This window comes from Delphinapterus leucas, chromosome 7 (assembly GCF_059928025.1).
Source record: "Delphinapterus leucas isolate spDelLeu-1000000601 "Yukka" chromosome 7, BTC_Dleu_Yukka2, whole genome shotgun sequence".
NCBI lineage: Eukaryota > Metazoa > Chordata > Mammalia > Artiodactyla > Monodontidae > Delphinapterus > Delphinapterus leucas.
In genome coordinates, this window is record NC_143135.1 from 32,332,818 (window position 1) to 32,345,306 (window position 12,489).

Genomic DNA, 12,489 nt, shown 5'->3' on the forward strand with positions numbered 1-12,489 from the left:
TCCCAAGTATCAGGATTTTTTAAAAAGACGTATCCCAAGGGATTCTAATGTACAGGCAATGTTGAGAACTACAGACTTAATTTCTGAAAAACATATCCACTTTTGTAAAGATGGTGGTTATACCTTAGGAGAAAGTATTTTCCATATTAGACCTCTGGTGTATACTGGAATGTAATACAAGATATTTTCTTTTAACTATTGTAAAATAATGATAAAAATAATAATAATCCTGCCTAAGAAACAGCTGGCTCTCTACTAAAGAAAAGTTGTTTTCCAACATTCTCCAAGTGACTATGAAGACTTTACAAACTGGGTTACTATCTCCCATTCACTTCCTGATTTTTCAATGAATCTGATATCTTACTTGGATTCACTTTGATGATAATACAGAATGAAGTAAAGTGAGTACCTTACTCGATTTTACTTTTCAAAGCACAAGTAAAGTGTACCTTGCTTCTTGTCCTTGCATCTGCAATCTTAGTGTCATTTGGCATGGATGGAATTGATATCCGAGTTGGACTCGGCTTGAAGAGATTCAAAGGGGGAGGAGGTTGATCATGGAAAACAGTTGAGAGGCAGAGTTGTACCGTCTCTTTCATTGCTTTCAGCTGCGACGCCTATGAAAACAAGAGAGATCACAACACAATGTTTACATGCGGTTCTGGTCATCATTTACCTGATTAGATTCTCCCTTTCCTCCTAGCCTACACTTGTTCCCTACACAAATACGTATTAATTTCAAATGCAATTGCCTAACACAAATTCCATTATGACGTGCCGTTTAATACACACTCAGTCTGTTTTTTAGGAGCTAATGTGTTTCATGATATATTTTGAACACTGGAATTCAGAGACATATCTTACATTTTCCCCTTGAACTGACACGATTTCAATCATGATACTTTGCTGGCAAGGAAATATACTCTAGGGTCACTTTAAAGTGGAACATGTCCTTCTTAGAAACCTGCCATCTTTCTATTAGCAACAACCTTCTTTATTACAAATCACTTCTCTTTTGATGTTGGCTTCTGTGTTTCTCAGATAGGCCTGTACCTCCACTCAATTTCTGATACAACTCTTATTTCCTCTGGGCCCTGTTAAGTGGTAGGAGTTATTTGGATGTGATTGTAAGTGACAATATCAACATTTTCTATTAACATAGTATATCATAATATTCTAAGCACTTTCACAAAAAATAACTTTATGCTTTCTAACGTCTGTGAAACTGGCATTATTATTTCTCTTTTACTATAAAGGAAACTTCTTAATTTTTAAAAAAATTTTATATTGGAGTATAGTTGACTTACAATGTTGTTTTAGTTTCAGGTGTACAGCAAAGTGATTCAGTTATACATATACATATACCCATTCTTTTTTAGATTCTTTCCCCATATAGGTCATTATAGAGTATTGAGTAGTAGTGTTCCCTGCGCTATACAGGAGATCCTTGGTGATTGTCTACTTTATATACAGTAGTGTATATATGTTAATTCCAACCTCCTAATTTATCCCTTCCCCCACCTTTCCCCTTTGGTAACCATAAGTTTGTTTTCTAAGTTTGTGAATCTGTTTTTATTTTGTAAATAAGTTCATTTGTATCATTTTTTTAGATTTCACATATTAGTAATATCATATAGTATTTGTCTTTCTCTCTGATTTACTTCACTTAGTATGATAATCTCTAGGTCCATCCATGTTGCTGCAAATGGCATCATTTCATTTTTTTTTTTGGCTGAGTAACATTTCATTGTATATATGTACCACATCTCTTTATCCATTCCTCTGTCAATGGCCTTTTAGGTTGCTTCCATGTCTTGGCTATTGTAAATAGTGCTGCAATGAACACTGGGGTGCATGCATCTTTTCGAATTATGGTTTTCTCCAGATATATGCCCAGGAGTGGGATTGCAGGATCATATGGTATGTTTAGTTTTTAAAGGAACCTCCATACTGTTCTCCATAGTGTTTGTACCAATTTACATTCCCACTAACAGTGTAGGGGGGTTCCCTTTTCTCCACAACCTCTCCAGCATTTATTGCAGACTATTTTTTCTTTAGGTTTACATCCCAAGGCAGACAGCCATCTCTAACTCCCATCTAACCCCCAAATCCCACTGCTAAAAATATTTTAAATTGCTGACAAGGTTTAAAAATGATACAAAATTGAGTAAAAATGACAGAGGCATCCCCAGGTGCAAAAATGCAGACAGACATACAACCTTGGGAAAATCTCATGGTAACTCAGTGGTAACTGGGGACATGCATAGACCCTAGTAAGACAATAACACATAAATATCCACTTCAAGATATGAAATATGGTCTTTGGGGTGAGAGAGGTGAAGACAGAGATTAGGTGCTAAAGCCATATCCCTGGACAAACTGGCATATGTGGAGTTTACCCTTTCACTGTACCCATGGATCAATGAAGCAGCAAAGTCTGTTGTCTCTTCCTGTCAAAGTAGTATACTCCCAACAAAACTACTGCCTTTTATATATGATATCAGGAATACACCTGCATATTGCATCCCATCCTATTTCTTGTCTCCTATAAAGCCCTTGTGGTCAATTTCTTGAGAGTAGTGACTATGACTTTGATCCTTACCAATGCCCACCTCTGTGTTTTCTACTCATAAGTGGTATAAAATTTATCCTTAAGATGAGATTGTCTATTGCTAGAATAGCAGTTAAAGAAATCTCTCTCTGGTCATACCAAGAGATTTTTTAAAAGGCAACAGTAAGAGCAGCAACTGGCAATATATAAGCAATAGGACAAACAAGTACCTCCTTCTCATTAATCTTGCCCTGTCAAGTTGTCCAAGACAAAATACAAATCTGATAAGAACTAGAATGGAGGGGCTTTGTTAAGTGGACGAGAAGGAGCTAAGCTGAATGGTAACCTTATATTCAAAATGGTCCCTTTTATTTGCTTGCCTGAGTCGCTAGATTCTTGCCCTTTCCCCACTTAATTACTTTCTATGATTGATCCTATTTCTTTCCTTCATACAATTTATCATTAATTTTAATTTATATGTATATACATATGTATAAGTTGCCTATTTTGTTCAGAACTGTATAGCTAGCACATAACACAATCCCGGACACATTAGAAGGAACACACACAAAAAAGCTTTTTGAATAAATGACTTAAGTGAAAATGTTGTTTCTCTTTTGTCAGGGAAAGAAACTGACAAGCTATATCAGTAAAAAGAAATGAAGTAATGGCTCAGATTTCCCTTCCTATTGATTCTTTGTTATAATCTTGGATGACCCTTCCCTTCTCTCACTACAGAATAAGAGATCATGGCACTGGGTACTGTGTCAGGAGTGAGATATTCCAGATGGCATTGAACAATTTAAATATATTTCATTTTCTTATATTATCATTAGACAATGGAAATAGAGCTAACGTGACGAGGTCAGGCAGGTCTTGGCCAGCACTCAAAGCTAACGTGGCTTTGAAATGTAGCTTTTCAATGCTTAGATAATGCAGGAAGTATTATCTAAGTATATACAGGATAGTTATTTTTCACTGCATTCTTATCATGGCTTCTCTTACAGTATATATGTAAAAGTTGGATCTATAACAGTCACAAAGTATATGTTGACATAATATACAAATTCCTGAGTAATGGCTGAACTCGGAGGCCGAAAATAAATAATGAACAGCATCAAGCTAATAGTTCATTTTCAGTAAATATTGTTTAGGCAAGACAAATTTTCCAATGGAACAGTCAATGGGATAGGCATATATGCTACAATTTTAATCATCTGAGCGTGGTGCAATCATCTCTTCCGCTCCTACAGGCCTCCTGACATTCGCAGGGTCACCTTGGACGGTAGTGTCAGCAACACATAGATATAACCTCCACCTCCTCACCTTTCATATCCACTGCAGCGTAGTAAGTTATCTTTGCTCTTATGTTTCAACCTACTATTAATCTCTTAGCTTTTGATTTCATTTCTTTTTTTGGGGATCACAAGCTTATGACTTGGCCTCCTATATTAGATTCTGGCTCCTCTCCTTCATTATATTGTAGATTTTTCCTACTAGAGACCACAGGTTTCTGTGAGCAATGCTGTCCCAGTTTGGTCATCTTTCTACCAAAAAAAAAAAAAAAAAAAAAGTCCATGTCTTTCTAGTTAGTCCCTCTAACTTAACAGAGCCTGTTACTGACACTACTCAGGTTTGGCTTGACCCATCCCATGAGCAGGACCCAGATAACGATTTTTACACCAAAATGGTCATTACATTTTAATTTGTACTGCTAGCTGTCGTCTGTTTTAAAATTGCAGGTAAGGTCACGGTTCACTTTGAAGTTCACCGGAACAAGATGTCACTTAATGAAATACAATGTAAACCATATAAAGTATACTTTGCTCTAGATCTTACAACCTATTCCCTCTTAAGATCAGCCTTACTTTTGCCCTTGATCTTCTCCCCACACCAAAACACTTTTCCCACTTCCTTTGCCGCATGTTAGTAAAATGCAAAGTCTTTATGAAGATCCTGCTTGTCACAATGTCCTTTATTTATAGCCCACTGAACATTCCAATTCATTCCCATCTTAGGGCCTTTACACTTGCGGTTTCTTCTGCCTGCAGAACCCTCTTTCCAAACATCTACATAGGAAATTTCCACTTGAAATGTATGTTTCAGCTCACATATTATCTTCTTCAAAGTCTCTATCACATTTCTTAAATTATGTCCTATGAAGCCCTTGTCATAAATGCATATTATCTTATCGTTATATCTATTTCTGTTACAATGTAATTTCTTTGAGGGCTGGTATTTTTTTCTTTTTTTTTAAAAATTTTTATTTTATATTGGAGTATAGTTGATTTACAATATTGTGTTAGTTTCATGTGTACTGCAAAGTGATTCAGTTAGATATGTACATGTATCTATTCTTTATCAAATTCTTTTCCCATTTAGGTTATTACACAACATTGAGCAGCATTCCCTGTGCTACACAGTAGGACCAGTATTTTTTTGGAGAATCACTGGTTTCTAACTCAACAGATATTTGTTAAATGAATAAATAAAGCAAACCCTCCAGAGGATATGTTTTATGTGAGAAAATAATGAAATATTTCTCATTTTATCCTGTATATTATGTAACACAAGAAAGTATTATTTTAGACATTAAAATACTACTGCTTATGCTGTATAATATGTAAAGCTTATAAGAAATTTTTGTTTATATATATGATCTTGAGATGGTGGGAGATTTAGAAGGCAATTTTGTGTGTGTGTCTGTATGTGAGTACTTTTCTCAGAAAAATGCTTTTTGGGGGGAACAAGAAGATATATATTTCAAACACAACAGTGTCCCTAATTTCTCACCTCCTGACAAATAAAAGTTCACAAGGTAATATTCATGTCTACCTTCATTTATTTACATGAAGATGTGAAGTCCTCAGAGAGATCTGGGTGCATCAATGACAGCTGGCTTTGGAAAGATCGTGAAGGACTGTGAATCCAAAGCCTTTCCCCTTACCTTTATTTCACCATGAAATTGGCTCTATGAATCCTATAAAGTCATTCAGCAGTTTTACTTTTTCTGCTCTAGGTGATCTCTATGTCCCTTGTATGTAGGATGAATAGCATGTGTGTTAACTTATGAAGTTATATTACCTTCATCTACCTATTCAATCAATAACTATTTATTATGCTCTTGCTGTGTGCCAGACACACTGTGGCAAGAACAGTTCTTGTTCGTTTACTACTTTGTCCTGGGAGTCTGTGCAGATCACCTAACTTGTGTCATCTGTAATACAATGTAATAATGCATGCTGTCCTGGGTGAAATTTTGTGAGGGTCAGATGCAATAGAAACTTTTAACATTAAGAATTTGAGAGATAGTTTCCAAACCATAAAGTTGTTTTTACATTCCAGTAGCTGAAGCTAACTATAATTCATAAGATACTGCCAAATAAATAATTGATTGTTTGGAAAACCAATATTGATTCTTAGATCTTGAGATTATTATTGCTTTTACTGGGAGAGTAAACTGAGACTTCTTTCACGAGAAATATGAAATGAGAACCAAGTTAGAGTGTGAAGATATAGTTTTCATAATATTTATTAAGTATTTAAGGCTATTTGAAGCCCAGATATAACATTCTTTGGAGCTAGACACCTGAAGAGAATTAAGAAGTCTCATAAAAAAATGATGGGGAGAGGTGAAGAGCAATTTCATTAAACTGTAGTTTTTATCGATTTTGAAGTGAGCTAGCATTTCTACCTGACTTTATGATTGTAGTTTACGAGCCTCAAACATACCTTACATGAGATTTGTTGAAATCAACCTCCAGTAATATGCAATGCTTTTATAGTTCACTGTAGCAAAAGGAGTGACAAGATCCTGAAGGTTAAAGAGAAAAATTATCACAGAGATGCAGTCTCTCTATGATCTCATTCACTAATAATAATAATTACTATGCTTCCTGAGTGTTTTTCATGTGCCAAGAATTCCCAGTACTTTACTTTTTTTGATGAATATCATTTTCTCATCACCCTTATAAATTGAATTTTTATTATTATTCCATTTTACAGTGAAGTATAAAGAGTTTGAGCAATTTGAATATGGTCATTCAGTGACAGAGTTATGATCTGAACAGACAGACTGACTGCGGGGACCTTTATTTAAACACTACAACATATAATCTCTCATCCTGAATCCAGTCTGGCATTGTGAGGGCTAAGCACATAGTGCTCTTGGTAGAAGTGGGGAGGAGGAAGGCATAGGATGGATAAGACAAAGGAGAAAAAACTACATTATCTTCAAGTTCTGTGACTCAGGACAAACTACAATTTGCCCATGAAACGTCATGTGACAAAACCGGTTTTTATAACTCACATGTACTTAAAATACACATATTACCTTTTTGTGTTTCTCTGAACTCCTGTTTCAGTGTATAATTATTTCCTAATTTTTGGTGCCCAACAAAATTGTGAGAGATGTGGGACCCAAGATTGTGTATCATAAGTGTTTTCTGTTTCTCACAGCACCTGGCACACAGTGGTCACACAAACAGCATTTCAAACCCATATAGTCATTCACTGACTAAATGGATTATTTGAAGTTAAGTAAGGGAAAAAATTTAATGTAAGGAAGAACATTCCAACCATCATAGCTGTTAAAAACTCAGAGTGGGAGGGCCTGCCTCAGAATCTTGGAAATTCAACGTCTTTCTAGAACTTAAAACAGGGATAGCAAAGAAAGGAAAAATAAAAACATGATCTAATTGAACTTCAGGATTATACATACCTCTGATTGTCTGATTCTACCAATTCCATAAAGAGTCGTTTCCTTTTTAAAAACTAATTGGTATAAACTTCTTTTATAAATTAAAGAAATCTTATAAAGTGGAATCTTGGTAAGATGAATTATATTTGACCTAGCCTAGAAAAAAGCAGGCAGGTTTCCCTAAAATTCTTAAATATTATATTAATTACTTGGATAAATATAAAATGAGACAATCACAAAGGAGCAAAGTTGTTAAAATATCTTATTCATTCAAAAGCCATATTTATCCCAAAGATGTAAACCTTAAGAAGGAAAATATTTATAATTCACAAAATGTGCTTACAGTTCCCCTACTGCAACACTTTCTAGACATCCTGTTTGAAATGTTAGTTATGCTAGCTATGAAGAGGTTCTGGCCGCATATAAATGAAGAAAATGCCTATGTGAGATCCAAGTCTTAAGGAAGTTGTGGTCTTTCACAACCACTGCATAGTGAGAAGGAGGCAACGAGACCTCCAAAATGAATCCACCTTAAATGTTCCATCTCTTCTATTCTGTAGGTTCTAACTGGTGATTAGAAGGCAACCTCCTTTCTTTACAAAGTTGCTAAATGTATACAGATATTATTACAAAATAAGTTATGAATGTGATCATCTTACTTGCTTATTATTCCAAATAAAATGATTTCTAAGTTCTGATCACAAAAATGGAAAGCCCTTGACAGCCGGCAGAACCTTTCGTTTTTTAAAACTGCTTATTTTGAAAAATATAGGGGCATACAGAGAAAGACATAACAAACATCAGGTAAATAGCAACCTGAATTAAATGTTAAAAAGCATCATTTTAATTATATAATATGTTATATATAATACTTACATAATTATATTAAATACATTTATATGATAATATATGCATATGGATATTTTAATATGCATGTACACAGTTATTACATGTAACTAATGTATATATACAGAACATATGCAATATAATGTATGTATATAATGCATGAAATATACATATGCATATGTGTAAATTAAAGACTGTGTCTATACAGCTTTAAAAGGATAGAACATTTGAGAAACAGTAGATGTATCTGTAAGCATCCTTAGCGTTATTTCACTCCATCTTTCCCCAAAGGCGATTGCGTCCATAAATTTGATATGAGTATCTTTCTACTCTATTTATGATATGTAATCAAAACAAAATATGTTTCATGTATTTGAACAATTGTTAAATACTGTACATAATAATTCTGACATTTTTCATTCCACAGTTTATGTTATAGATATATCAATATTGATACAGGTATCTTTATATTTATCAATATTAAATTTTGATTACCATTTGAAAATGAGTATAGTAAATATATGGATTATATACATTAATTTTAACAGCAAATATTTTAATTATTTCCTTTTATTATTAATACAAACACTGCTGTATTTAATGTCCTTATGCACGTTTCCAGGTACATATGGATAAGTGAAAATTCTAAGGTACACACTTTTAAAAACTGATTTTAATAATTACTCCCATTACTAATGTATCAGAATTTGGTATCCCCAGACTTTTAAATTTTTATCAATTTGATAGTGTTGAGATGCTATCTCATTGTTTTTATTCACATTTCCACTTTTCTGGTGAGGTTAAGTATTTTTTAAAAATAAACTATTGAAATATAGCAGATAATGAAAAAATATATGGGTCTTAAGTGTACTTTTAAAAATTTACATACATTTTAAAGAAATATTGCTGTATGCATACTGATTTAGGATTGCAATATTCTTCTCCTGGACTGATCCATATGAGACTCTCTTCTTATCACTAAAAAGCCTTTACTTCAAGTCTACTTTTAATGATGTTCATGTTGATACACAAGCTTTCTTTGTATTACTGTATACAGAGTTCATCTTTTTTTCCCTATTCTCCTACTTATAGATCTTTTGTTTCTTTATATTTAAAGGTGTCTTTTGTATAAATCATAAAGTTTTTGTTTAATGTAGTCTTATAATTTTAGCCTTGTGCTTGGAATATGTTAACCATTTAAAAATTTAATTACTAACATACTTAAGTTGATATCTACCATTTTACTATTCACTTTCTATTTTAGCTCATCTTTTTTTTTTTTTAGCTCATCTTTTTATATCCAACAATTTGACTATGAAGTGGGTTATCTTTGTGTTTAATCTGATTGTGCATTATTTATATTTTTGAATCTGTGGTTGATATCTTTCAAAGTTATTGAAAATATTTAGCCATTATGTCTGAATATTGCTCTGTCACTTCTTCTGGCACAACAATTATATAATTTAGAAATTTTGAAATTGTCTTATTCATTTCTTGTACTTTTTCTGCTTACTTTCCATTTATTTGTATTTTCTATACATTAGTATAGGTATTTGATATTAATTTTCCTTTCATTTCACTAGTTTTCAGTTCTACTATGTCCAATCAACCATTCTGCTATTAAATACATGAGTTAAATTCTTAATTACATGAATTATATTGTTCTAATTCTAGAATAGCTAGTTGATTTTTTTATAGATTCCAAGTCTAGTGAAAAGTTTTCTTTTTACCTGTTTTAGATTTCTTCTATTGTAATATATGTAATGCTATATACATGCCCATAGAAATATTATGAATATATATGTATATATGTATATAATAGTTGTTAAATTTTTGAGTACTTGTTTTCTTATTCCAATATCTGAATCAGCTCCAGGTGTACATCTCTTGTCTTCTTTATTTATATTGGCCAGATTGCATTCTCTCTTTACATGTCTAGAAATTTTTTTGTTTTTTCGGTACGCGGGCCTCTCACTGTTGTGGCCTCTTCCGTTGCGGAGCACAGGCTCCTGATGCGCAGGCTCAGCGGCCATGGCTCACAGGCCAAGCCGCTCCACGGCATGCGGGATCCTCCTGGACCAGGGCACGAACCCGTGTCCCCTGCATCGGCAGGCGGACTCTCAACCACTGCGCCACCAGGGAAGCCTTAGAAATATTTTTATTACATGCCAAATATTGTGTATAAATGAACGAAAAATTCTCCAGATGATATATAGAGAAGGTTTATTTTTCCATTGTTAGACCGAATGATGGCTAACTCCAATCTAATCAAGAATTAATCTCAGGCAGGGGATGCATTGAATGTTTGTTAAAATGCAGATTACTCTTGATTGGCCCTGTTGCTACATCATAGACTTTTCATGTTTCTGACTGAGAGCAATGTGGGTGTTTTTTGTCTTCTCAAGTCTGAAATACTATGATTTCATTTTCAGATTTAGAGTTTTCTGTATTAATATTTTCTAGATATATGTTCTAGGAATTAGAGAAAACTACATTGGATTCAATAAATGGGTTGCTGAGTGAACAAAGAAATAATTTTAAAATCATTTTACCCTTTTGTTCTGAGTGAACTAAAGAAAAAAGGAATATTTACTTCCCACAATTTTATGTAGTTGATTTAAAAATGAAAGGAGGCACTAAGAAATTTTGCCAAATACTGTAACTATAAAGAAGCAGAACCATAATTCTAAATTTTATGACTAATTCCTTCCTCCATATTATATTTCCCTTTCCAAATACCAACTCCTTATTCTCCATGCATGTCTCATATGAAGAGCACTGATAGGCAAAGGTAGGCATCAGATGGGAGTTGGGGTTTATTCTGAGCATGTACAATTGTAACACAATGAGGCATTAACAAAAATAAAATGAAGTAGATGAAATGAGGTAAAAAGAGGCAAAGAAAACCTTTTGGAATTAATGTTGATGATAGTACAACTTTGTGAACTTTAAAAGTGTGACTTTTATGGCATGTGAATTTTATTTCAATAAAGCTGTTATAAAGATGGAATGTCAGCCACTCTTGCATTATCTTTGTATAAACAGAGTTGCTTAAGAGAGCTACTTTCTTCTTTTAATGCCTCTTCCTCCAGGACTTTAAGATTTCCAAAATAAAAAGTGTCAATGACTACTTCCATTTGCTTTACAACTCATTCATACAAAGTTAATACATGACATCTTTGTTGATGCTTTAAAGTATGTTTATTCACTGTATTACAGAGCAAGTGTACCAGTAAAGTGAAAAATAAAGCCATGCAATCACAGAGCCTCAACCTTGAGTAGATTTACTATAGCAGCAAAAACAAGAAAAGAATTGGGTTCCAAAGAAAGTATCAAACACTCATGAATTCTATCACCATATTACATGCACAGCATCTGGAATTGCACTGATAAATCAAGAGCAGCAATGAGTACACCTAGCTTCATCTTCTGCAACCAAAGTCCGATGGCTCATGGTTGTCAACTTACCCGGTCAAGAGCTGCTTTCTCCAGTTCAATTTTCGCCACAGCTAATTTTCGTTCCAGATCAGTAAGCTGTTGGGCCTGTAAAATGAAAGAGAGGTACATCTTTTTAGTAAATTCTATAACCTTTCCCCTCCACTTTAAGTATCTGTCATTCATTGCCAAAGAATTAGAAAAACAAAAACAAAAACCTTGTGAAATTCATTTAGAATGCAGGTTAAAAATACTCTATTACATGGTCATTTGGTTAAGCTGCAGAAAATGTTGTTCTGGATGAATATACACTAAATGTTTCACTGGGTCAAAATGTCTAGTTGCAAAGTTCCAGCTCATGTCCCAGAAAATATTTGTGGTATAAATCCATCAGTCATGTTTCTAGTTGCTATGGACTAAATTTTGTCCCCCCCTAAAACTCATATGTTGAAGCTCTACACCCCTCCCACACACCATGTAACTGTGTTTGGGGATAAGGCCTTTAGGGAGGTAATCAAGGTTAAACGAGGTCATAAAGGTGAGGCCCTGATACCACAGAATTGGTGTCCTTATAAGAAGAGGAAGAGACACCAGAGACCTCTCTCCACCCTCACACAGAGGGAAGATACAGTGAGAAGTCACCATCTGCAAGCCAGAAAGAGCTCTCACTAGAAAATGAATCTGCCAGCACCTTGATCCCAGAACCATGAGAAAATAGATTCTGTTTTTTAAGCCACCCATTCTGTTGTATTTTGTTAAGGCACCCTGAGAAGCCCAATACAATAGTATTCACTCTTTTTCTATTTTTATTTTTAAACCAGTATAACTCTATCCCACCGTATCTCTGTATCTTTGCAAATGTCACAACTGTACTGCTAAAAGAAAAGAGCCTCAGATTTGGAAGATGTGTTTTAAAGTCCTGCCTCCACCAATGCCTAGCTACTGTATATACTATAGT

At 34.1% G+C, this 12,489-nt stretch overlaps 1 protein-coding gene across 1 annotated transcript in view; it reads right to left on the reverse strand.

Moving 5' to 3' along the window:
• Positions 1-12,489, reverse strand: part of LUZP2 (leucine zipper protein 2) — a 231,297-nt gene that overhangs the window by 40,815 nt on the left and 177,993 nt on the right. Inside the window, exons 8-9 of the mRNA XM_089915855.1 lie at positions 11,565-11,639; positions 450-617 (exon numbers count right to left, since the gene is read on the reverse strand). Of these exons, the coding sequence (XP_089771981.1) occupies positions 450-617; positions 11,565-11,639 (243 nt within the window). The remainder of the gene's footprint in view (positions 1-449; positions 618-11,564; positions 11,640-12,489) is intronic.